At 46.0% G+C, this 27,217-nt stretch overlaps 1 protein-coding gene and 1 long non-coding RNA gene across 4 annotated transcripts in view; one reads left to right on the forward strand and one right to left on the reverse strand.

Annotated features, from left to right (window-relative positions):
- Positions 1-6,566, reverse strand: part of LOC105020485 (paralemmin-2) — an 84,741-nt gene extending 78,175 nt beyond the window's left edge. For 2 of the 3 annotated variants that reach the window (XM_029117070.2, XM_029117069.2), the window contains exon 1: positions 6,313-6,517. In XM_029117070.2, coding sequence (XP_028972903.2) covers positions 6,313-6,356 — 44 coding nt within the window. In that variant the 5' untranslated portion in view covers positions 6,357-6,517. Of the gene's footprint in view, positions 1-6,312 lie in introns of all 3 variants that reach the window. The other variant, XM_013140289.4, reaches the window with a different exon arrangement.
- A 54-nt stretch (positions 6,567-6,620) lies between these two features.
- Positions 6,621-12,481, forward strand: LOC109614978. The gene is made up of 3 exons (XR_002195994.2): positions 6,621-6,703; positions 8,039-8,145; positions 12,260-12,481. It is a non-coding gene; the product is annotated as an uncharacterized LOC109614978 (long non-coding RNA).
- Positions 12,482-27,217: the final 14,736 nt, after the last annotated feature.

The following is a 27,217-nucleotide window of genomic DNA, read 5'->3' on the forward strand; positions in this document are numbered from 1 at the left end:
GGCTATGGTAACTCACTCTTAAAGCTTAGTTTAAATATTCAGGTATGCTAACTCACTCTTAAAGCTTAGTTTAAATATCCAGGCTATGCTAACTCACTGTTAAAGCTTAGTTTAAATATTCAGGCTATGCTAACTCACTCTTAAAGCTTAGGTTAAATATCCAGGCTATGGTAACTCACTCTTAAAGCTTAGTTTAAATATTCAGGCTATGCTAACTCACTCTTAAAGCTTAGGTTAAATATCCAGGCTATGGTAACTCACACTTAAAGCTTAGTTTAAATATTCAGGCTATGCTAACTCACTCTTAAAGCTTAGTTTAAATATCCAGGCTATGCTAACTCACTCTTAAAGCTTAGTTCAAATATCCATGCTATGCTAACTCACTGTTAAAGCTTAGTTTAAATATTCAGGCTATGCTAACTCACTCTTAAAGCTTAGGTTAAATATCCAGGCTATGGTAACTCACTCTTAAAGCTTAGTTTAAATATTCAGGCTATGCTAACTCACTCTTAAAGCTTAGGTTAAATATCCAGGCTATGGTAACTCACACTTAAAGCTTAGTTTAAATATTCAGGCTATGCTAACTCACTCTTAAAGCTTAGTTTAAATATCCAGGCTATGCTAACTCACTCTTAAAGCTTAGTTCAAATATCCAGGCTATGCTAACTCACTCTTAAAGCTTAGTTCAAATATCCAGGCTATGCTAACTCTCTTTCTCTCTACACTTAGTTCTAAGAACCAGTTCTTAGTTTAGACTAGAGGACCCCATAAGCTATACTCCTGCCTGCTTCCACATTCCTCTTCTCCCCTTGTCTCCCATCCACCCCCCCCCCCCCCCCCCCTTGGCAGCTCCAAGGTTCTACGTCACCAGTCAGTGGGCATCACAGACAAAAGCAAGCTTGTGTCTCTGTATTTCTCTACTCATGATCTCAGCACAGTAATGCTTTCCAGATGTTGAGCGCACGCACGCACGCACACACCAAATAAATACACAGAGACTGAAAGGCAGCTTATTTCTCCTGTGAACTATAACATGTCTTTATGAGGGTTGGGATTGTTTCGTCTACCAGTAGAAAATATTTTTTGGTATTTTTGGTCCTTTAAATTAACTGGTACATACCCAGTGAACTTAGTTCAGCTGTTGTACCCCATCAAGTTGCATTTCTCCAGCCCCATCCACCAGCTGATTACCAAAACAGTGGGAAGCTGCTCGCTTCGTTTCTGTCTGGACAGCTTTCTTTCCCTCCAACATGACTGTGCGAACAGGAGTGGCGTTGTCGGCCAGATATGGGTTGGGTTGCCCCATATGTAAAACAATATGACACACGTCTAGTCATTAATATTTTACGCAGTGCAGACATCCACTACAACCTTAATGGAATATGTCACATTCTGTTTATCATGCTTCATCAAACTCAGCTGAGATAGTGTGTGTGTGTGTGTGTTGTACGTGTTCACGCTTTACTAACCTGATTCCTGAAATGTGGGTGTAGTACTACAGTAATTAATAAATCCGTTTGGTATTTGCTGTAGTATTAAAGCAATGAATGAGTTTGCAGCTCTAGGGTCAGCTGGAATTAGTTTTGAGCAATGTGTGTCTTTGTGTGTCTGAGTGTTATTATAGTGTTAGGTTTAGTGATCCAACCCTATAGAGAAGTGTGGGAGAAATCAGAAATAGGCTGTCCTGAGTGGAATTTGTTTAATAAGACTGAAACTACTGCCAGTAAGGGTCACGCCTACTGAGGAATGGCCAGCCAATGACAGAAACACACTAAACTTGGTCTCTAACTTTAGCCAATAACATACGTGGAAATTAGAACCTGAAGTTACACATCAGTCAATAAGAAAGTCAAATATTAAACCTTATAGTGAGCTACTGGTCAACTAGGCCCAGTAAGTATATGACCAAATTAAACAGCATAGGGAGCCTCACTTTAAACTTAAATCTGTGCAAAAAGTGGGAAGTGGGAATGTTTCCAATGACCTCACTGTGGTCATGTGGTCCCTCCTTGTCCTCCGTTGCCATGACTCCTCAGTGTGTCCTCTGTTGCCATGACTCCTCAGTGTATTTTTGTTTTATCTGGAGTTGTTCTGGAATTCACCTGAAGTTCTGGAGTCCTTCAAGTTATTCAAGTTATTCTGGGGTTTTCCAGGAGTTCAGAGCCTCTCCAGAAGTTCTTCTCCAAACTAGCTTTTCTAACTCCTCCTCAGTTGGTTATTATCTAGTCAGTCACTGGCTAATATTTTGTTCCTAAATCAACACCGATAAACCTTCTTGTTCCAAAACAACGTTTCTCGTCCAGTGGAGGAAGTGAGAGGAATAAAGAGTGAGAGGAATGAAGAAAGAGAAGTCAGACTTCTCCATATGACTGCAAGCAGCTGCATCTTTAAAAGAGGAAAACATAAATTACCCAGAACACCGCTGGGACGACCTTGAGAACCACTGCTGTTCATGATCTAGATGGTCTGTGTGTATAACTGTGTGTGTGTGTATTTATGTATGTATAAAGTGTGTGTGTATGTATTTATGTATATATAAAGTGTGTGTGTATGTATGTGTGTATAAAGTGTGTGTGTGTGTGTGTGTGTATAAAGTGTGTGTGTGTGTGTGTGTATAAAGTGTGTGTGTGTGTGTGTGTATAAAGTGTGTGTGTGTGTGTGTGTGTATAAAGTGTGTGTGTGTGTGTGTGTATAAAGTGTGTGTGTGTGTGTATAAAGTGTGTGTGTGTGTGTGTATAAAGTGTGTGTGTGTGTGTGTATAAAGTGTGTGTGTGTGTGTATAAAGTGTGTGTGTGTGTGTGTGTGTATAAAGTGTGTGTGTGTGTGTATAAAGTGTGTGTGTGTATAAAGTGTGTGTGTGTGTGTATAAAGTGTGTGTGTGTGTGTGTATAAAGTGTGTGTGTGTGTGTGTATAAAGTGTGTGTGTGTGTGTATAAAGTGTGTGTGTGTATAAAGTGTGTGTGTGTGTGTGTATAAAGTGTGTGTGTGTGTGTGTATAAAGTGTGTGTGTGTGTGTATAAAGTGTGTGTGTGTGTGTATAAAGTGTGTGTGTGTGTGTGTATAAAGTGTGTGTGTGTGTGTGTGTGTGTATAAAGTGTGTGTGTGTGTGTATAAAGTGTGTGTGTGTGTGTATAAAGTGTGTGTGTGTGTGTGTGTGTGTATAAAGTGTGTGTGTGTGTGTATAAAGTGTGTGTGTGTGTGTAGTCTCAGTCCACCCCGATGCTTCAGCAGGGAACATAAAGATGAATCTCAGTCCTGAAATGAGCTCTACTCCCTACGGAGCTCTGCTCAAAAGTAGCGCACTAAAGCAAGTAGGGAGCCATTTGGGACTCATTAATAATGCCTAGAGAAGAAAGGTGTGTGTATGTTATGAGTGGATCCTTTTGATCTGCCTAGATGTGTTTGATTAAATCGTCCCACAGGTTGGATCACGTCTATAGTTGTTCTAATGCATCCAAAACGAGACCCTGTCCCCAAAATAATATACATCAATGTCAATCAACCCGTTTGAACAAACAGATGGGGTGTCTAGCTAAGGACGGAGAGTAGACCTCCTGCTGTGATTGGATTAGAACAGGAGCTGCTTGTCACTCCTCCCTCTGATTCGCCCAGAAACACAGATGGTCCCATCCCATTCTGTAACTATGCCAATGGTGTGACACCCATTTTTCTTCTCAAAACGTAACCATCAGAATTCCCAGCTGGCCAGTTATTCTTGTTCAAGCGAATTTGCTGAGGCCGTGTTGCAGTTCTCTTCTATGTGTTGCCGTCCACTACAGGGATGCTGTGGGAGTTATGGTGCTGTATGGTGAATTATTGGCTGTACCAGATTTTACCACATTTCCTGTTTCTCCGATAACGAGTAAATATGATTTTGACTGTCTAATAAAATGTATACGGACAATATGTTAAAGCCACTGCGTCATAGTTAGTTGGGTCCATAGTTAGTTGGGTCCATAGCTAGTTGGGTCCATAGCTAGTTGGGTCCATAGCTAGTTGGGTCCATAGTTAGTTGGGTCCATAGCTAGTTGGGTCCATAGTTAGTTGGGTCCATAGCTAGTTGGGTCCATAGCTAGTTGGGTCCATAGCTAGTTGGGTCCATAGTTAGTTGGGTCCATAGTTAGTTGGGTCCATAGCTAGTTGGGTCCATAGCTAGTTGGGTCCATAGTTAGTTGGGTCCATAGCTAGTTGGGTCCATAGTTAGTTGGGTCCATAGCTAGTTGGGTCCATAGCTAGTTGGGTCCATAGTTATGTGGGTCCATAGTTAGTTGGGTCCATAGTTAGTTGGGTCCATAGATAGGTGGGTCCATAGTTAGTTGGGTCCATAGATAGGTGGGTCCATAGTTAGGAGGGTCCATAGTTAGGTGGGTCCATAGTTAGTTGGGTCCATAGTTAGTTGGGTCCATAGCTAGTTGGGTCCATAGCTAGTTGGGTCCATAGCTAGTTGAGTCCATAGTTAGTTGGGTCCATAGTTAGTTGGGTCCATAGTTAGTTGGGTCCATAGCTAGTTGGGTCTGGAGGTTCAATCGAGCAGGCAGTGTTAGTCTTTGAATGTCGTTGCCTGGCCTCGTGGCAGCTTGGACCATCGGTGAGCTCAATGGAGACAGAAGGCCGTAGAGTGTGCTCCCTCTGGCATGTAGTGATTCTGGTTATACTTCCTGGTTGAGCGAGCAGAGTGATAAGAATGGCATTGGATATTTATGGAGGACATTCCAGACTTTCCAGAGTCGCTGAGAGTTGCTGCAATGGGCCTTCAGTCATAAATTGGATCACAAATTGGTCACAGAATTGGGGAGAAAATTGCAGTACAGGAAAATATAAAAATCATACAACGATGTGTAGGAGTATTATGATCTCCACACCCCAAGTGAGTAGTATAGCTGCTTGGCTTGTCTCTGGATTCCTGCATGTTAGCACTGCCGGGCTATCCTATATATTAGCAATTCCTGATTTCTGAGGCATGTTAGCACTGCCAGGCTATCCTATATATTAGCAATTCCTGATTTCTGATGCATGTTAGCACTGCCAGGCTATCCTATATATTAGCAATTCCTGATTTCTGATGCATTGCAGGAGAATAAATTCTAGCGCTGCCTAACTTGTCCTGTACATTAGCACCACCGGTCCTCTATATGTCAGCACTGCTGACTTCTCCATGTTAACGTTGCGTGGCCTAACTCAGCGAGTTTTCTCCCTTCGTTCTATTTATAGTGTTTCTCTGAGGAGAGGAACATGGTGAGATGGGAAGCAGATGTCTTGGCTCTGGAGCCAAACCACTTCTCTGGGTTACTTCAAATGCACTGCTTTCTTTAAGTTTACGCTGTATGTCTCTCTGCTGTTTGCACGACATGTATCTATCAAAATGTGCTGTCAATCTGTAATTACCACTTGCCAGAAAAAGAAATATTAGAGTTTCTGTAAGCCTTAAAATATTCACCGGTTTTATTGCACATCAATGTTATAGACACATCGTGAGAGAAAGAGGAACTGATAGTGAAATAAATAGAAGAGAGAATTAAAGGGAGGGAGAGAGAGGGAAGGAGATCACAGAACATCAATACTACAGCCTTAACAGTAGCAGACAAAACATATGATGTACTAACACAGTCTATCAGAGACACAGAGGTCGAGAGTGTAACGTTTCCACACTCTGTCTGAACACAAACGTCAATAATTCTACTGCTGAATCAGTGAGTACAATTCCTACTACTACCACCACCTAGACAGAGGGAAGGAGAATGGAGGGAGAGTCCAAAGAATGACTGAAAGAGAAAGACAGGGAGATAAAGGGAAAGGGAGGATGACTGAGGAGAGTGAGAGGAGAAGAGGGTGCCAAAGCATGTCTCAGTATTGGAGCACAACAGAGTAAAACAGCAGCGTCTAAAACCCACAGAACTGAGAGCCCGGACAGACCTGAGATGAAGAGAGAGGAAGGTTACTGAACCGAGCGGGGGGGGGGGGGGGGGGGGTAGAAGTATTCCTGAGATAAAGATGACAAACATACAGATCACAGGGAGACAGAGTGAGAAAAGAAAGGGGACAGACCAATGGAGAAATCCATACAGAGAGGAGAGTGAGGAAGAACCGAGAGAGAGAGAAAATGATGACACATCCCTTTGCGTCTCCCCTCCCTGCGTAGACCCATGACTGTCTGAATGCCCTGCCCATCCAGAGCTGCTGTTGCCACAGCAACCCCGGGATGATGTCCGTCTGACGGAGGGAAGAGGACGGAGGAAGAGGAGGAAAAAACAGGATGGAGGAATAGAGGAGGAAGAAAAGGGATGGAGGAATAGAGGAGGGTTAGAAACTCACTGCGAGGATGTAGGGGTTCTCCTCTGCAGAGGAGTGCCGATCATGGCTGAATACTCCCTCTTCTCTCTTGCTCCTCTCTTTCCGTGCTTCTCCTCCTGCCTTCACTCTCTCTCTTCCCCTGCGTTATCTCTGCTCCTGTTCCCTGTCCTGGTGTGCTCTCCTCCAATATGTCTCCTTCTCTGAAAAGACACCTCCTTCCTGTGAGTCACTCCAGCTGCGTTGTCATGTTTCCGCGTCTCCACAGGGACTCTTCGTCTGCAGTGGGACATCCACGCCTCAGTCCTTCACGCCGCTCCGCAGCTCAGCCACACGGCACCGTGGCGGCTAGCACAGCCTGCCGCCCGAAACGAGGGAAGGACAGAGGTTGGCGACGAGAGGCAGGGGGGGTGAGGTGAGACAGGGAGGGGGAGAAAAGGTGGCGGGAGGAGGTAGAAATAGAGAGAAAAAGAAGGTGAGGAGGTAGGTTGGGGGGGGGGGTAGGTGAGGCTGAAGAGTTGTGAAAAACAACCCTGTTAACCCATAAGCAGTCTGTGTGTGTGTGTGGGGGGGGGGGAGCTCAGCGTTAGACCTTGTTGTAATCCAATTAATAATAGTGAGCTCGGCTTGTCACACTTAACCTTGACCGAGATGAAGAAAAAGCTGCATTATAGCCACAACACACTTAATGAGCTATACTGTAAGTTTTCAAAATGTAGACATGTATTATTTAATCAATCAAATCAAAACTACACATTTGCCCATAGGTGTAACAGAATCCTGTAACTCCCCATAGGTGTAACAGAATCCTGTAACTCCCCATAGGTGTAACAGAATCCTGTAACTCCCCATAGGTGTAACAGAATCCTGTAACTCCCCATAGGTGTAACAGAGTCCTGTGATCTGTGATCCTTGGATTCCTCTTTGCTGATCCAACCTTCTTGCTGGCTGGGGGGATGGGGGGGGTAGGCACAGTGTGGAGGGGTATAGAGGAATATGTACATTCCCATGTTCTCAAGGTGATGGATGACAATTGCTGTTACCTCATTTGTATACTCCGGTAAAATTGAAAACAACCGTCCTTAAAAATAAACTAAAAATCTGCAGCTTACCTGCATCTTTATTTAGCACAGCCTTTTTGTTTTTCAAGGATAATTCTTTGGAGGTTACTCAGATTCCCACCTTGAATTAATTCATTAAAACCCAATGCTACTCATAATCCGAACAGTCTTGTGAAGTCGGTACTCGCTGAGTAGCAGGTCTATCTGAACTATAACCTTTACGCCTGGTTAGTCTCCCTTTCAAGTTGTTTACACACATTTCCAGCGACACTCCTAAATGACACCATATTCAATGGGTCCAGGCATAAAATAGCGCACTATACAGGGAATATGGTGCAATTTGGAACACACTTGTCACTTTTAGACTTTAAGGACCCTTTAAAGGACCCTGATAGGAGGAGACATTCCATGGCCACTCTCAGCAGGCCTGAGGCCAGAGTTAAGGTCACCTCTGAAGTGTCCAGCATACCTCGGTGTCACGCACACTTCTTCATACCTCACTATAACCTCATGCCAATACAGTGCATGTAGGGAATAGGGGGTCATTTGGGACACACCCTAAGACATACCACACTATGACACACAATGTCTGGGATTTATGGCCAATGTTTTTCTCAGGTTATTTCTGGTATGGCGGTAAGGGGAGGTTTTCACTGTCCTGTACTCATATCTGTTCTCCATTTTGGCAGAGGACTTGGCCATGAACAAACCCTACATGGACAGAAGGGATCATGGGAATGTCCCCAGCTAACAGGGGTGTCCAGTGAAGAATGACCCAACTGCCTGATGTTTCCAGGTATGTCCCAACAACTCTTTCTTTCACACTTCTTACTGGACAAGCTACCTTTGTATCGTACGGACAGGCCAGACCAGCCCAGGGCAACTTCGAACCAGAACGGCCAAGACCATACCAGACTCCAATGTCAGCACAGACACCAGGAATAATGTCCATTACTACATTACAGACACCAGGAATAATGTCCATTACTACATTACAGACACCAGGAATATGTCCATTACTACATTACAGACACCAGGAATAATGTCCATTACTACATTACAGACACCAGGAATAATGTCCATTACTACATTACAGACACCAGGAATAATGTCCATTACTACATTACAGACACCAGGAATATGTCCATTACTACATTACAGACACCAGGAATAATGTCCATTAATACAGTACAGACCCCAGGAATTCATCCATTACTACATTACAGACACCTGGAATAATGTCCATTACCACAGTACAGACACACGGAATATGTTCATTACTACATCACAGACACCTGGAATAATGTCCATTACTACATTACAGACACCAGGAATATGTCCATTACTACATTACAGACACCAGGAATATGTCCATTACTACATTACAGACACCAGGAATAATGTCCATTACTACATTACAGACACCAGGAATATGTCCATTACTACATTACAGACACCAGGAATAATGTCCATTACTACATTACAGACACCAGGAATATGTCCATTACTACATTACAGACACCAGGAATATGTCCATTACTACATTACAGACACCAGGAATAATGTCCATTAATACAGTACAGACCCCAGGAATTCATCCATTACTACATTACAGACACCTGGACTAATGTCCATTACCACAGTACAGACACACGGAATATGTTCATTACTACATCACAGACACCTGGAATAATGTCCATTACTACATTACAGACACCTGGAATAATGTTCGTTACTATAGTTCAGACACAGGGAATATGTCCATTACTACATCACAGACACCTGGAATAATGTCCATTACTACATTACAGACACCTGGAATAATGTTCGTTACTATAGTTCAGACACAGGGAATATGTCCATTACTACAGCACATATACCTGGAATAATGTCCATTACTACATTACAGACACCTAGAATATGTCCATTGCTACATTACAGACACCAGGAATATGTCCATTACTGCATTACAGACACCAGGAATAGGTCCATTACTACATTACAGACCTCAGGAATATGTCCATTACTACATTACAGACACCTGGAATATGTCCATTACTACAGTACAGACCCTTCAATACTAGATCTACTGCCAGTACCAGACCCGGATAGGTTACTGGGTCAATATAATCCCTTACAATAACTATTTATGTTAATATATACAAAAATATTTATAATCAGGAACATTACTTCTGGATCACCCAAACACTGTGCCAGCATTGGTCCATCTGTCATTTGAACCCTTCAGAGGTGTGACAGAATACATCATGACATCCCATTTGCTCAGGGGGACGGGATGATGAATGTTCTGAGAAAACACAAGCATCACAGTGTGTTTTTTTGGGCAAACATCATTCTTGAATATGAAAGTATTCTAAGAAGTAAGTATTATCCAATATGAATATGAAAGTATTCTGTAAATATTATCCAATATAAATATGAAAGTATTCTGTAAGTTTTATTTTGGTTTGGTAAACATTTTAACCTCTAACTACTTTATCTGCATACGTGCCATTACAATGCAAAAAATCTACATCTACATTGTACATACATCAGAGATACAGACAGACACAGACACACAAAGAAACAAAACTATCCCTTCACCTGGTGAGAAACATGAAGCCTCTAGCCCAAACAATCTATCTGTCTGAGACTTCACCTGGTAAGAAACATGAAGCCCCTAGCCCAAACCATCTATCTGTCTGAGACTTCACCTGGTGAGAAACATGAAGCCTCTAGCCCAAACAATCTATCTGTCTGAGACTTCACCTGGTAAGAAACATGAAGCCCCTAGCCCAAACCATCTATCTGTCTGAGACTTCACCTGGTGAGAAACATGAAGCCCCTAGCCCAAACCATCTATCTGTCTGAGACTTCACCTGGTAAGAAACATGAAGCCCCTGGCCCAAACCATCTATCTGTCTGAGACTTCACCTGGTGAGAAACATGAAGCCTCTAGCCCAAACAATCTATCTGTCTGAGACTTCACCTGGTAAGAAACATGAAGCCCCTAGCCCAAACCATCTATCTGTCTGAGACTTCACCTGGTGAGAAACATGAAGCCCCTAGCCCAAACCATCTATCTGTCTGAGACTTCACCTGGTAAGAAACATGAAGCCCCTAGCCCAAACCATCTATCTGTCTGAGACTTCACCTGGTAAGAAACATGAAGCCCCTAGCCCAAACAATCTATCTGTCTGAGACTTCACCTGGTGAGAAACATGAAGCCCCTAGCCCAAACCGTTTAGCGATCTCAGACTTCACCAGTTGGTCCAGCTATGAATCTATTTGGATCAGTCTCTACCAGCTTTTCACATCTGGAGCTGGAGGCCACGTCCACCAGACAAACCATCCCTCAACATCCTCCATTTTGGGGTCATGACGGATGAAAGGAAATTTCATCTCCACAGGGTGGTGAATGTGGCCATCTAGTGGACACGTCTTGACATTACATGAGCTATGAACATTTGAGTTATTCACAGTACCTATTTCATTTCAGTAAAACAAAGATACATTAATCAGCAACCAGTATTTGTCAAAGTTTAGATACAAATTGTCCAGGATTGGGCATGTATTTGTCGGGGGATAATAGCATACTTACAAATATCAACTAAATAATAAAAATCAAACATGACTATCCCTTCACTTGGTGAGAAACATGAAGCCCCTAGCCCAAACTGTTTAGCAGTCTGAAACTTCACCTGGTGAGAAACATGAAGCCCCTAGCCCAAACCATCTATCTGTCTGAGACTTCACCTGGTGAGAAACATGAAGCCCCTAGCCCAAACCATCTATCTGTCTGAGACTTCACCTGGTGAGAAACATGAAGCCCCTAGCCCAAACCATCTATCTGTCTGAGACTTCACTTGGTGAGAAACATGAAGCCCCTAGCCCAAACTGTTTAGCAGTCTGAGACTTCACCTGGTTGTCTAGCTATGAATCTATTTGGATCAGTCTCAATCAGCTTTTCACATCTGCACATGTTATGAATGAATGTGTATTACAACTCTTAGTTTTTTTTGTATTTCAGCTAAGCTTCACTAGAGACCTGAGTAAGGTTGGGGTCAGAGGTCAGGCTGGATAAACGTATACTTTGGATCAAAGCACAGGGTTTGCCCTGCTCAAAAGTAATGTACTATATTAGGAATTTAATGCAACTTGCAAAACAACCTCTGCTCTGAAGTATTCCAGACACTTATTAACCTGAATGTCTATGAACGTACAACCCATTAAACACAGCAGAATGAGTCCTCCTAAGGCAGTACTACAACAAGCCTAAATTGATGTTACTATTTTTGTAGTAGCTTGCGTTGTCTTGTCCAATTTAATGCCTTCATCATTAAAATGTTAATTAGTGAAAATATCCACCAGTAACATCAAACCAACAGCAGAGGGCAATATATCTAAAAAAAAAGAAATCCCAATCTGGGAGTAGATCAGCCAGGAGCAAGCAGACAAAATGTATCTGTAAACCATCTATATTAACAAACTCTTTAGTTATTAATTAATTATTTATCACAATCTGATATTTTCCATCCAGATTAGGAGCACATAAAGTGCATAGCTTCAATAGAATGAGAAATGCATTCTTGCAATTAGTTTAATTACAGTGTTATTAATATAAAACAATTAAGAAATAACAGGTAATAACATATTTTCATCCACATAATATAATATTTCCCAAGACATATAGTTCAAGAATAAAAAATGACACTGAGCTGGTTTTGCATAGACAGATGAAGCCAAGTTTTTTTTTTTTTAAATCAAGCTCAATGGAGAATCTCTACTGAGCTGGATTTTTTGGGTCCAGGACTAAGCACTCTCTGTGTACATGAAACAGTGGACATCTCTTCTGAAATAGGTTATTAGTCCAGAGACATACTGATTCATTTGAGAAACCATCCCCCCAGGACAACATCAGGACTGGAGATCACAGGAGATGCCTGTGATTCAATCACTAGACACAGATGCAGAAAGAAATGACTGGGCCCAGGATGATGGAGGACCATGGGGGACGAAGAATGTCTGAACTCACAACTGTACGTTTCTCTGAAAAGGTGTCTGCTAGATGATTTAAATGCAAACAGCAAAGTTAGTTCATTTTCCTAACAGCACAGTCTGGGCTGACACAACGTTCTCCCTCCTCATCATCAGATCCCTCAGTTTTTAAACTGTACAAAAGGGCAGCCAATCCAGAATCAAATGCAACCTGACTGTGAAGAAGAGCGATCAACAATAAAGAAGAATATTGTTCATTATTGACTGTGACTGATTCTTTTTTTATTTGGGTTCCACCGAAATTTGGTGAAACACTGAACCGGTCAATTTGTGGTGGCCTAGGCAGACATAACAACTGGATTATGCATTTAATAAAAGGATAGGTGTAATGGATTACCCTGCAAATGTTATTTATTTATTTATTATACCAATGGCCAGGGAGAAATGTGTCAGGAGGCTCTAAAAGGAGGAGAAGAAGGTGGAGGGACACTGTCCACCCAATGACCAGGTGAGACAGCTATTTTCAGTGTGTTTGCTAGCTGGCTACAACTCTCACCGTAACCAGAGCTGAGGGATAACCGTTTTTGTCATGCGTGGGACAGGACATTGCTAGCTAGCCGGCTCTTTCTTGGCCTTGATAACAAAACACGCACAACAGGAAGCACAGTAACAGGGGAGATGCATGTTCTGGACAAACACCCCCATCCCGTTACATCTCCTTCTGATCTGATCCGGATTCTCTCACGCTCCCTCCCGCTCTCTCTATTTCACTCTCACCCACCACACACTCACATGCACACACACACACTCACACACACTCTTCTCCAGCTCCCCAGCGCCGTTCTATCTCAGTGTGTCACATTGCCCACTCAGCGTGGCTGTGAAACAGAGGACCGCAGCTGAGCATTCCCCTCCAATGAGTCTGTGTCGCTCAGATGCTTTCGTGTCCAATAACCCAGCGATACTACTACACAGCACTGCACTCCAGAAGAACTAACTGTCACTAGCAATGAAACACAGAGACAAATATATTTCACTCTGACCTATTTCTATTCACGCTGCAATTATATCCAGTGTATATCTCCACAGTGTGTCCCAAATAGCTCCCCAGTCCCCTACACAGTGTACTAGTCTTGACCAGAGCACATGAGCTCCTGGGCCAAAGTGAACTTCTAGATGGGAAATAGTGTGCTGTTTGCAACTCAGAGGGAGGGGGGTCCTCAGCTCTGTGGGAAAATGCCAAGCTAAATAGCAACATATTATCTATATGGATATGACTTTAATTGTTATTATTTCAGAATAGTTTTTAAAAATAAAAATAAAAATCTTTGTGCTGGAAATATGTTCTTTATTTTAAACTACATACATGTTACATTTTGACTTTTCTCATGTCAAAGGCTGAATTGAACATTTTTATTTTACAATATATTTTTTCTCTTCCCAATTTCAAATTAGCGTTTCTGTCTAGCCTCAAATTGCAACAACTTCAGGAGAGTTGAAGATCGAGATATGTCCTCTTATGTTCAGCTCACCATGAATCACAAAGGCTGGAGCAGAGCCTAATCCATCCATCTTCTCCCGCTTTATCCGGGGCCGGGTCGCGGGGGCAGCAGTCTAAGCAGGGATGCCCAGACTTCCCTCTCCCCAGACACTTCCTCTAGCTCTTCCGGGGGGACACCGAGGCGTTCCCAGGCCAGCCGGGAGACATAGTCCCTCCAGCGTGTCCTAGGTCTTCCCCGGGGTCTCTTCCCGGTGGGACGGGACCGGAACACCTTCCCAGGAAGGCGTTCCGGAGGCATCCGAAAAAGATGCCCAAGCCACCTCAGCTGACCCCTCTCGATGTGGAGGAGCAGCGGCTCTACTCTGAGCTCCTCCCGGGTGACCGAGCTTCTCACCCTATCTCTAAGGGATCGCCCGGCCACCCTGCGGAGAAAGCTCATTTCGGCCGCCTGTATCCGGGATCTTGTCCTTTCGGTCATGACCCAAAGCTCATGACCATAGGTGAGAGTAGGAACGTAGATTGACTGGTAAATCGAGAGCTTCGCCTTGCGGCTCAGCTCTTTCTTCACCACGACAGACCGATACATCGACTGCATTACTGCAGAAGCTGCACCGATCCGTCTGTCAATCTCCCGTTCCATCCTTCCCTCACTCGTGAACAAGACCCCTAGATACTTAAACTCCTCCACTTGAGGCAGGCACTCTCCACCAACCTGAAGTGGGCAAGCCACCCTTTTCCGACTGAGGACCATGGCCTCAGATTTGGAGGTACTGATTTTCATCCCCACCGCTTCACACTCGGCTGCAAACCGTCCCAGTGCATGCTGAAGGTCCTGGTTAGAAGGGGCCAACACGACAACATCATCTGCAAAGAGCAGAGACGAAATTGTGTGGTCCCCAAACCTGACACCCTCCGGCCCCTGGCTGCGCCTAGAAATTCTGTCCATAAAAATTACGAACAGAACCGGTGACAAAGGGCAGCCCTGCCGGAGTCCAACATGCACTGGGAACAAGTCTGACTTACTGCCGGCAATGCGGACCAAGCTCCTGCTTCGGTTGTACAGGGACCTGACAGCCCTTAGCAAAGGACCCAGGACCCCATATTCCCCAAGCACCCTCCACAAGATGCCGCGAGGGACACAGTCGAATGCTTTCTCCAAATCCACAAAACACATGTGGATTGGTTGGGCAAACTCCCATGAACCCTCCAACACCCCGTAGAGGGTATAGAGCTGGTCCAGTGTTCCACGGCCCGGACGAAAACCACACTGTTCCTCCTGAATCCGAGGTTCTACTATCGGCCGTATTCTCCTCTCCAGAACCCTGGCATAGACTTTCCCGGGGAGGCTGAGAAGTGTGATCCCCCTATAGTTGGAACACACCCTCCGGTCCCCCTTCTTAAAAAGAGGGACCACCACCCCGGTCTGCCATCCCAGAGGCACTGTCCCCGACCGCCACGCGATGTTGCACAGGCGTGTCAACCAAGACAGCCCCACAACATCCAGAGACTTGAGGTACTCAGGGCGGATCTCATCCACCCCCGGTGCCTTGCCACCGAGGAGTTTCTTGACCACCTCAGTGACTTCAGCCCGGGTGATGGACGAGTCCACCTCTGAGCCCTCATCCTCTGCTTCCTCAATGGAAGACGTGTCAGCGGGATTGAGGAGATCCTCGAAGTACTCCTTCCACCGCCCGACGACATCCTCAGTTGAGGTCAACAGCTGCCCACCTCTACTGTAAACAGCGTTGGTAGGGCACTGTTTCCCTCTCCTGAGGCGCCGGATGGTTTGCCAGAATCTCTTCGAGGCCAGCCGATAGTCCTTCTCCATGGCCTCACCGAACTCCTCCCAGGCCCGAGTTTTTGCCTCCACAACCACCCGGGCTGCAGCCCGCTTGGCCTGTCGGTACCCGTCAGCTGCCTCAGGAGTCCCACAAGCCAACCAGGCCTGATAGGACTCCTTCTTCAGCTTGACGGCATCCCTTACTTCCGGTGTCCACCACCGGGTTCGGGGATTGCCGCCTCGACAGGCACCGGAGACCTTACGGCCACAGCTCCGAGCGGCCGCTTCGACAATGGCGGTGGAGAACATGGTCCACTCGGACTCAATATCTCCAACCTCCCTCGGGATCCAGTCGAAACTCTGCCGGAGGTGGGAGTTAAAGATCTCTCTGACAGGAGACTCGGCCAGACGTTCCCAGCAGACCCTTACAGTACGCTTGGGCCTGCCGAGTCTGTCCAGCTTCCTCCCCCGCCATCGGATCCAACTCACCACCAGGTGGTGATCAGTTGACAGCTCCGCCCCTCTCTTCACCCGAGTGTCCAAGACATACGGCCGCAGGTCAGATGAGACGACAACAAAGTCGATCATCGACCTGCGGCCTAGGGTGTCCTGGTGCCACGTGCACTGATGGACACCCTTATGCTTGAACATGGTGTTCGTTATGGACAAACTGTGACTAGCACAGAAGTCCAATAATTGAACACCACTCGGGTTCAGATCCGGGGGGCCGTTCCTCCCAATCACGCCCCTCCAGGTGTCACTGTCGTTGCCCACGTGGGCGTTGAAGTCCCCCAGTAGAACAATAGAGTCCCCAGTCGGAGCACTTTCCAGCACCCCTCCCAGAGACTCCAAGAAGGTCGGGTACTCTGCACTGCCGTTCGGCCCGTAGGCACAAACAACAGTGAGAGACCTATCCCCGACCCGTAGGCGCAGGGAAACGACCCTCTCGTTCACCGGGGTAAACTCCAACACATGGCGGCAGAGCTGGGGAGCTATGAGCAAACCCACACCAGCCCGCCGCCTCTCACCATGGGCAACTCCAGAGTGGTGAAGAGTCCATCCTCTCTCAAGGAGTGTGGTTCCAGAGCCCAAGCCGTGTGTAGAGGTGATCCCGATTACCTCTAATCGGAACCTCTCAACCTCACGCACCAACTCAGGCTCCTTCCCCGCCAGCGAGGTGACATTCCACGTCCCTAGAGCCAGTTTCCGTGTCCAGAGATCGGGTTGTCTAGGCCCCTGCCTTCGACTGCCGCCCGATCCTCTTCGCACCGGCCCCTTATGGTCCCTCCTGTGGGTGGTGAGCCCACGGGAGGGCGGCCCCACGTCGCCCGTTCGGGCTGAGCCCGGCCGGGCCCCATGGGGGAAGGCCCGGCCACCAGGCGCTCGCATACGAGCCCCAACCCCGGGCCTGGCTCCAGGGTGGGGCCCCGGCTGCGCCATACCGGGCGACGTCACGGTACTCAAAATGTTTTTCTTCATTAAGGGGGTTTTGAACCGCTCTTAGTCTGACCCGTCGCCTAAGACCTGTTTGCCTTGGGAGACCCTACCAGGGGCATATAGCCCCAGACAACATAGCTCCTAGGGTCACTCGGGTACTCAAACCCCTCCACCACGTTAAGGTGGCAGTTCTTGGAGGAGAACAGAGCCTAATCCCCACCACAAAAACAAGTTTGAGCTTACAGGCACCCAAGGACTCACCAGTGCTTGATGAGACGAAACAAGCCAAGTGGACACTTTTTTCAAAGCAGATAATGGCTTAGAACCGGCCTGGGGTTCTGCGAAAGGGTCTGTAGGTCACCACTGTCCAGGTTTGGGAGGATTAGTTATTGAATATTGTTGACTTGCCTCATGGTGTTCAAGTGACTCCTTGCAGCTGCTTGGGTACCTGTGATCTCAATCAAAGTTGAAGCAGGAGAATCTGCTCCCTTCGGCATGCAAGGTTTCTGGTGTAGACTTCCTGGTTAAGGAAGCAATTTGATAAGAACCATAACGGCTCCGTAGGAAATACACTCCTGTAAAATCTCTCATTAATGCAATTAATCAAATCAACCAATCACATGGCAGTTGCTTCAATGCATTTAGGGGTGTGGTCCTGGTCAAGACAATCTCCTGAACTCCAAACTGAATGTCAGAATGGGAAAGAAAGGTGATTTAAGCAATTTTGAGCGTGGCATGGTTGTTGGTGCCAGACGGGCCAGTCTGAGTATTTCACAATCTGCTCAGTTACTGGGATTTTCACGCACAACCATTTCTAGGGTTTACAAAGAATGGTGTGAAAAGGGAAAAACATCCAGTATGCAGCAGTCCTGTGGGCGAAAATGCCTTGTTGATGCTAGCGGTCAGAGGAGAATGGGCCGACTGATTCAAGCTGATAGAAGAACAACTTTGACTGAAATAACCACTCGTTACAACCGAGGTATGCAGCAAAGCATTTGTGAAGCCACAACACGCACAACCTAGAGGCGGATGGGCTATAACAGCAGAAGACCCCACCGGGTACCACTCATCTCCACTACAAATAGGAAAAAGAGGCTACAATTTGCACAAGCTCACCATAATTGGACAGTTGAAGACTGGAAGAATGTTGCCTGGTCTGATGAGTCTCGATTTCTGTTGAGACATTCAGATGGTAGAGTCAGAATTTGGTGTAAACAGAATGAGAACATGGATCCATCATGCCTTGTTACTACTGTGCAGGATGGTGGTGGTGGTGTAATGGTGTGGGGGATGTTTTCTTGGCACACTTTAGGCCCCTTAGTGCCAATTGGGCATGGTTTAAATGCCACGGCCTACCTGAGCATTGTTTCTGACCATGTCCATCCCTTTATTACCACCATGTACCCATCCTCTGATGGCTACTTCCAGCAGGATAATGCACCTAAGCTTGTCACAAAGCTTGAATAATTTCAAATTGGTTTCAATGAGTTCACTGTACTAAAATAGCCCCCACAGTCACCAGATCTCAACCCAATAGAGCATCTTTGGGATGTGGTGGAACGGGAGCTTCGTGCCCTGGATGTGCATCCCACAAATCTCCATCAACTGTAAGATGCTATCCTATCAATATGGCCCAACATTTCTAAAGAATGCTTTCAGCACCTTGTTGAATCAATGCCACGTAGAATTAAGGCAGTTCTGAAGGTGAAAGGGGGTCAAACACAGTATTAGTATGGTGTTCCTAATAATCCTTTAGGTGAGTGTATGTCTTGACATTGAGTGTCTGGAGTCCCTTGGAAGCTTTCAAAGACTCTCCTCTTGAATTTAAGGAATCTGAGATTGTTTGACCAGAAAAAGAAAGTGCTTTATGGTTCAAATCAAACCCTTTGAGTATATTTTCCGCCCGTGAAACTATATAATCAGTTCCCAAACATCCGTGTTGCCAAGTGAGAACCAAAATAAGTCTTCTTGTACGCTTTTATTAATGTGCATTTCTCAATGTGCTTGCCTATAAAGATCTATTTTGAAGAAATACATTCAAATGATGGTACTTGTTATGTAAGAAATCTTCATCGATGTACACATGGGGGTCTTGTTAAAATTACATTTTTGATTTCAAGGGGTAATTATTCAGGATCCATGGTTTAATGTAAGAGCTATTTGAAGATAAAAAAAATCTTAAATATGAATATCTACATTTTCACACTTCTTAATAATGATCCATACTGCTCTAGGTAAAACTAGTGTACTTAAAATGGGACAGTGAGGCATTTTAGGACTCACTCCATATATCCACTGGGGCACTAATTTCAACATTTATTCATCGACTTCATTATTAAAACGTGATGAAATTAATAATTAATCACAGCCAATCACTGACCTTTTAAATCTAATAGTCACATTTTCCATATTACATATTGCTTCTCATAGAGAATGTTAAGTACCCTACAAACCAAAATAAATGCCTGGTCAGAGGGAGGAGCCTAAAACCTGGTCAGGAGGAGGAGCCTACATTCTTGTCAGGGGGAGGAGCCAACAGTTAGGCTGGGGTGTTTGGTCAGGAAGAGACCCATTCAGAGGGAAACCTGGCTGGTCAAACAAGCCACAGTCAGAAATGTCTAAACCACTGTTGCTTGGTAACATTTCACTTTATAAAACCATATTTGAGTCTACCTCAATATTAACATTGACCAACCTGACTCTTAATCCCATGCTTAATCTAACTGTTACCGGCCTGACCTAACTGTAAATGTAGACTTTTTACCAATCCTGACCAATTTTGAGGCTTTCTGTACTAATTGCAGTGTTGGTGATGAAAAGGAGTTGTGTGTTGGAGGGGGTGTGGGGGGGGGACTGGAGCCAGGCCCCCAGAGACAAACATGTCAGCTCACTCCATTCCACCGGTTGCCATGGTGACAGAGATGGGAAACGGGGAGCATTGAAGAAACTGTCATTTAATGGAGAGACACACACACACAGACACATGCACAAACCTTCATTCACACACAGACACATGCACAAACCTTCATTCACACGCACGCACACGCACGCATGCACAGTTTAAAGTAAATGCCTGCACAGACACATACAGGTCCTGTTGGGTCTGTCTCCCTCCACCCCTCCAGTCTGTTGTATAATACAGGACTTATTGGCATGGGAACCTTTGCTTACGTTGCCAAGGCAAGTTGAAAATAATAAAACTATAATAAAACACATATTACACAGTTCTGAAGAGAAGAACACCATCTTGAATGTGCAAATGGGACATTTGGTCTCCCTCTCTGCCTCTCTCCCCCCAACTTCTCTCTCTCTGTCCCCAGGCCCTATACCTCCATCTCTCTCTGTCCCCTGGCCCTATACCTCCATCTCTCTCTGTCCCCTATACCTCCATCTCTCTCTGTCCCCAGGCCCTATACCTCCATCTCTCTCTCTGTCCCCAGGCCCTATACCTCCATCTCTCTCTCTGTCCCCAGGCCCTATACCTCCATCTCTCTCTGTCCCCAGGCCCTATACCTCCATCTCTCTCTGTCCCCAGGCCCTATACCTCCATCTCTCTCTGTCCCCAGGCCCTATACCTCCATCTCTCTCTGTCCCCAGGTCCTATACCTCCATCTCTCTCTGTCCCCAGGCCCTATACCTCCATCTCTCTCTGTCCCCAGGCCCTATACCTCCATCTCTCTCTGTCCCCAGGCCCTATACCTCCATCTCTCTCTGTCCCCAGGTCCTATACCTCCATCTCTCTCTGTCCCCAGGCCCTATACCTCCATCTCTCTCTGTCCCCAGGTCCTATACCTCCATCTCTCTCTGTCCCCAGGCCCTATACCTCCGTCTCTCTCTCTGTCCCCAGGTCCTATACCTCCATCTCTCTCTGTCCCCAGGCCCTATACCTCCGTCTCTCTCTCTGTCCCCAGGCCCAATACCTCAATGTCTCTCTGTGTCTCTACATGTGCACTGCCACACCTAGATCACAGACAAAGGTTCTGCATCCGTCCTGTTGCTTCTTGATCTTAGTGCTGCTTTTGCACTATTGATCATCACTCCCTTCTATTAGAGAGACTGGAAACCCATATTGGGCTACATGGACATGTTCTAGCCTGGTTTAAATCTTATTTATCTGATATCAGTTCGTATGTGTGGATGGCATATCCTCTGACAAATCAAAGGTATGTTTTGGTGTTCCTCAAGGCTTGGTTCTGGGCCCATTATTGTTCTCACTATATATGCTGCCTCTGGGTAATGTAATCCGGAATCACAATGTCAACATTCACTGTTATGCTGATGACACACAGTTATATATTTCAATGAAGCAGGGAGAAGCCCCAAAATTAGCTACCTTGGAAGCATGCGTTTCAGATATTAGGAAGTGGATGACAGAGAACTCAAGAAAAACAGAAATGCTTGTTTTAAGACCCAAGAAACAAAGAGCGTTAGCAGATCTCACTGTGAACCTCGACGGCTGCATGGTCGTATCCCAAAAAACTGTAAGAAACCTTGGCGTTACCCTTGACCCTGACCTCTCCTTTGATGAACATATAAAATATGTCTCAAGAGATGCTTATTTTTATATTCGAAACATTAGATTACTGCAATGCTCTTTTTTCCAGTTACCCTGATAAATCAATAAATAAACTTAACTAGAATCCTAACTAGAAAAAAAAAATCTGACACATTACTCCAGTACTAGCCTCTTTACAGTGGCTGCCTGTTAGGGTTAGGGCTGATTTTAAGGTTTTATTGTTAACCTATAAATCAATACATGGACTTGCTTGTACTTACCTCGCTGAAATGATCCAGCTATACATACCTACACGTAACCTACGATCGCAAGATGCAGGCCTTTTAATTGTACCTAGAATTTTTAAACAAACAGCTGGCAGCAGAGCCTTCTCTTATAGAGTTCCACTACTGTGGAATGATTTGCCCATTAAGGTTAGAAATGCAAACTCAGTGCAAACTTTCAAATGTCTATTTAAGACTCATCTCTACAGCATGGTCTATGATTAAGTGTAGTCTGGCCCAGGGGTGTGAAGGTGACCACAAACGCTTGATACTGTCCACCCTTGCTGTCTTGCCAGGTGAGCTATCATCGCCACTGGGATGCCCTCTCTTCATTGCCAGAGGATACCTGACGATTTCAGCTGCCACTCTGCAGACCCCCCGTGTTGTTCCTGTCCTTGTCCATGCTTGTGACCTGGACTAGGTTTAAATAGACTCTGTACTCAGCCCACATGTATTTATTAATTATTACAATTTGTACTCTTAATATGTTCACCCGGCACAGCCAGAAGAGGACTGGTCACCTCTCTGAGCCTCGTTCCTCTCTAGGTTTCTTCCTAGATTTCTGCCTTCTTATGGAGTTTTTCCTAGCCACTGAAATGTCGCCTTGGGTTTTAAAGCTGGTTGTTTTGTAAAAGCACTTTGTGAAAATTGCTGATGTAAAAAGGGCTTTATAAATAAATAAATGTAACTGACTGATTGACAGATGGATGTCATGATCCGCAACTTATAAATCACAACGGCACCAGATGAGTCATTCTAGATTAGGTGTTCCTATTAACCACGGTTTGCAGTGACAACGGTGCGCTGCGACCACTGTATGCTGCGACCAATGTGTGCAGTGACCACGGTGTGCAGTGACCAATGTGTGCAGTGACCACGGTGTGCAGTGACCAATGTGTGCTGCGACCAATGTGTGCAGTGACCACGGTGTGCTGCGACCAATGTGTGCAGTGACCACGGTGTGCAGTGACCACGGTGTGCTGCGACCAATGTGTGCAGTGACCACGGTGTGCTGCGACCAATGTGTGCAGTGACCACGGTGTGCTGCGACCAATGTGTGCAGTGACCACGGTGTGCAGTGACCACGGTGTGCTCCAACAGGTATCTTTTGGGATCGACCACAACAGTTTAAGTACTGAACACTCCAGTGAGCTGCCAACTACCTTGTGAGGGTGTTGTAGATGTTAGGTCATAACTAAGCGGATCTCTCCTCGGGCCACAGGACGGACAGAAGGAATGAGACTGTTGACAGGGGAACTGCCTCACTGATCAACACCGCAGTCATCTACAAGAACAACATTTAATGGAGGTGACATTGTCTCACATCGGCTGTGTGAGAGTGTGAGGGTGATTAAGTGTGTGTGCCTGTGTTTAGGGAAGGGGGGTGTTCGGGACAGATTTTTCCCATGCTCTGCTATTCTGCTCCTTCAAAAGCCTAGTTGTCTTTCACTGAGGCAATAAAATGACCCCCTACCCATCTCTAGCTCTCTCTCTCACACACACACACATGCACGCACCCTCAGCAGAGGGAGACCAGATAAATCCTCTTCACTTTAAACTCATACTGATGCATATTCATGACCCACACAGAGCTAGTAGCATACCAGGCCTGTGTGTGTGGGTGTGTGTGCACACTTGTGTGCACGTGTGTGTGTATGTGTGTGTGTGTGTATGTGTGTCAGGCTGGCCCCACAGTCTACCAGTGTTAATGTATGCAGCGGCTCAGCCTAATATATTCTGTCTGGTCGGTCATCAGTAAGCCCATATCTCCCTCCTAACTGGCACCCTGAACCCTACCTAGTCTGTTACTTCTAACCAAGTTGTGAACTACTGAGGGAACAGAGGGCGTTTGGAATGCATCTAATGTTTGTCTGTCTCAAAAGAAGCTTTTAAAAGTCAATATCTCCCTGGCCTCTTACAGACATGCCGGTCAGCTGGAGATCCCCTGAGGAACAATTTGTTATCTCTGCTGTTGTATTTTCCTCACCTCCTCTCCCCTTCCTCACCTCCTCTCCCTTTCCTCACCTCCTCTCCCTTTTCTCACCTCCTCTCCCCTTCCTCACCTTCTCTCCCCTTCCTCACCTCCTCTCCCTTTCCTCACCTCACCTCCTCTCCCCTTCCTCACCTCCTCTCCCTTTCCTCACCTCCTCTCCCTTTTCTCACCTCCTCTCCCCTTCCTCACCTTCTCTCCCCTTGCTCACCTCCTCTCCCTTTCCTCACCTCACCTCCTCTCCCCTTCCTCACCTCCTCTCCCCTTCCTCACCTCCTCTCCCCTTCCTCACCTCCTCTCCCTTTCCTCACCTCCTCTCCCCTTCCTCACCTCCTCTCCCTGTCCTCACCTCCTCTCCCTTTCCTCACCTCCTCTCCCCTTCCTCACCTCCTCTCCCTTTCCTCACCTCCTCTCCCCTTCCTCACCTCCTCTCCCTGTCCTCACCTTCTCTCCCCTTCCTCACCTCCTCTCCCTTTCCTCACCTCCTCTCCCTTTCCTTACCTCCTCTCCCTTTCCTCACCTCCTCTCCCTGTCCTCACCTCCTCTCCCTTTCCTCACCTCCTCTCCCCTTCCTCACCTACTCTCCCTTTCCTCACCTCCTCTCCCCTTCCTCACCTACTCTCCCTTTCCTCACCTTCTCTCCCCTTCCTCACCTCCTCTCCCTTTCCTCACCTCCTCTCCCTTTCCTCACCTCCTCTCCCTTTCCTTACCTCCTCTCCCTTTCCTCACCTCCTCTCCCTTTCCTCACCTCCTCTCCCCTTCCTCACCTCCTCTCCCTTTCCTCACCTCCTCTCCCTTTCCTCACCTCCTCTCCCTTTCCCACTCTAAGGAAGAATAGATCTCCAGGAACAGGTTTGGAGTTAAAACCTACAGGAGGGAAGGTCACTGGATATGTTCATTATGCTCTGTTTGTGTATTTGATCATTAACTTGTGTTTCATGTTCTGTGTTGTGTTTGCGCGTATGTTTTTTGTTGTGTGTTCTTTTATGTGGGTGTGTGTGTTATGCTGTGTGCATGTGTGCTATGCTGTGTGTGCTATGCTTTGTGCGTTATGCTGTGTGCGCGTGTCATGCTGTGTGTGTGTTGTGCTGTGTGTGTGTTATGCTGTGTGCGCGTGTCATGCTGTGTGTGTGTTGTGCTGTGTGTGTGTTATGCTGTGTGCGTGTGTGTGTTATGCTGTGTGTGTGTGTTATGCTGTGTGTGTGTTATGCTGTGAGCGTTATGCTGTGTGCGTGTTATGCTTTGTGCATGTTATGCTGTGTGTGTGGGCTGTGCTGTGTGTGCGTGTTATGCTGTGTGTGCATGTTATGCTGTGTGCGTGTTACACTGTGTGTGTGCATGTTATGCTGTGTGTGCGTGTTACACTGTGTGTGTGCATGTTATGCTGTGTGTGCGTGTTGTGCTGTGTGTGCGTGTTGTGCTGTGTGCGTGTTGTGCTGTGTGTGCATGTTATGCTGTGTGCGTGTTACACTGTGTGTGTGCATGTTATGCTGTGTGTGCGTGTTACACTGTGTGTGTGCATGTTATGCTGTGTGTGCGTGTTGTGCTGTGTGTGCGTGTTGTGCTGTGTGCGTGTTGTGCTGTGTGTGTGCGTGTTGTGCTGTGTGCGTGTTGTGCTGTGTGCGTGTTGTGCTGTGTGTGCGTGTTGTGCTGTGTGCGTGTTGTGCTGTGTGCGTGTTGTGCTGTGTGTGTGCGTGTTGTGCTGTGTGTGCGTGTTGTGCTGTGTGTGTGTGTGTGTGTTACACTGTGTGTGCGTGTTGTGCTGTGTGTGCGTGTTATGCTGTGTGTGCGTGTTATGCTGTGTGTGTGTGTTACACTGTGTGTGTGTGTTACACTGTGTTTGCGTGTTACGCTGTGTTCATTTGCAAAGATCTCTGTTTTGCTCTTTTCTTTGGGCCTACAGACAGGCCTTACAGACAGCTACATAAAAATACATTATTAAAATCACAGGGTGTTTGCTTCATTTTATATGTATATAACCCCTAAAATGAATACTGCATCATTAACAAATAGGAGGCATTCCACACACACATCCCACTGTACCCCACCTCCACTGTCACCCCAACATACCTCCACTGGAGAAGACCCCAGCTGGGAGATCATTTATTTCTCTGTTGTGGGAATTAGCAAGTGGGAATAGAGGGCAAAGGTTAGTCTATGCAGTGCTACCTGTGATTGGCTCATTACCCAGACAGGAGGTTGTGGGCCCAGGCTGAAACAGGGACTCCGTGTGGCTCAGTTGGTCCTGAGGGTGCTTACCAACACTGTGGTTGGGTGTGAAGTCACTTCCTGCAAGACTCTCTGGGTAAGAACGTCCACTTAATGACTTTAAATGTAAATGGATAGAGTTCTGGATTAGAAAGATCCCCTAAGAGAAACAAAGGCAAGGTACTTTTAAAGTAAATGAAAAATAATTCTCTCTCTCACACACACACACACACACACAATCTGGATGAGGGACAAGGATGAGGGAAGTAAGACAGCTCAGATAAACAGGGGTTGATTCCCATGGATCCCAACATGTACAGTCTGAGGCATCATGTTGTCATCACAACGAGGAAGGCCGAGCCCACATCATGGCCGAGCCCACATCATGACCCATCACATCTCAACAACAGTTCTCTGCTCCTCACTACTGTAGTCTAAACCTTATACAGCATAGACACATCTAACGGCAGTTAGCCTTTACCCTCTGCAGCACAGACACATCTAACGGCAGTTAGCCTTAACCCTCTGCAGCACAGACACATCTAACGGCAGTTAGCCTTAACCCTCTGCAGCACAGACACATCTAACGGCAGTTAGCATTAACCCTCTGCAGCACAGACACATCTAAGGGCAGTTAGCCTTAACCCTCTGCAGTACAGACACATCTAACGGCAGTTAGCCTTTACCCTCTGCAGTACAGACACATCTAACGGCAGTTAGCCTTTACCCTCTGCAGCACAGACACATCTAACGGCAGTTAGCCTTTACCCTCAGCACAGACACATCTAACGGCAGTTAGCCTTTACCCTTTAGCACAGACACGTGTGTAATGGGTTTTGAAGACAGTGTGACATACACCAGGACATTGTCAACACACAGTGGTCATGTTACATACTGTCTGTCTAAAATATTAACGTATTCAAGTAGGTTAGAGATCCTCTCATTTAAACATGTCCCATCTATTACTGTAGAACATGTAGTTCATGCAGGACTGCAGGTCGACTTTACTAATAGTTCTATAGCTGTGGCTGTCCTTTCAGGATGCGTCCCAAATGTCACCCTATTCCTCATGCAGTGCACTTTGCTTGGGATCTCTGCAGGCCCTGGTTAAAGGCAGTGCACGTCTAACCGAAAAGGGTGTCATTTGGGATGCAATCAGAACACTGGATTGTGAG

The sequence above is a fragment of the Esox lucius genome, chromosome 23, assembly GCF_011004845.1.
Source record: "Esox lucius isolate fEsoLuc1 chromosome 23, fEsoLuc1.pri, whole genome shotgun sequence".
Taxonomy (NCBI): Eukaryota; Metazoa; Chordata; class Actinopteri; order Esociformes; family Esocidae; genus Esox; species Esox lucius.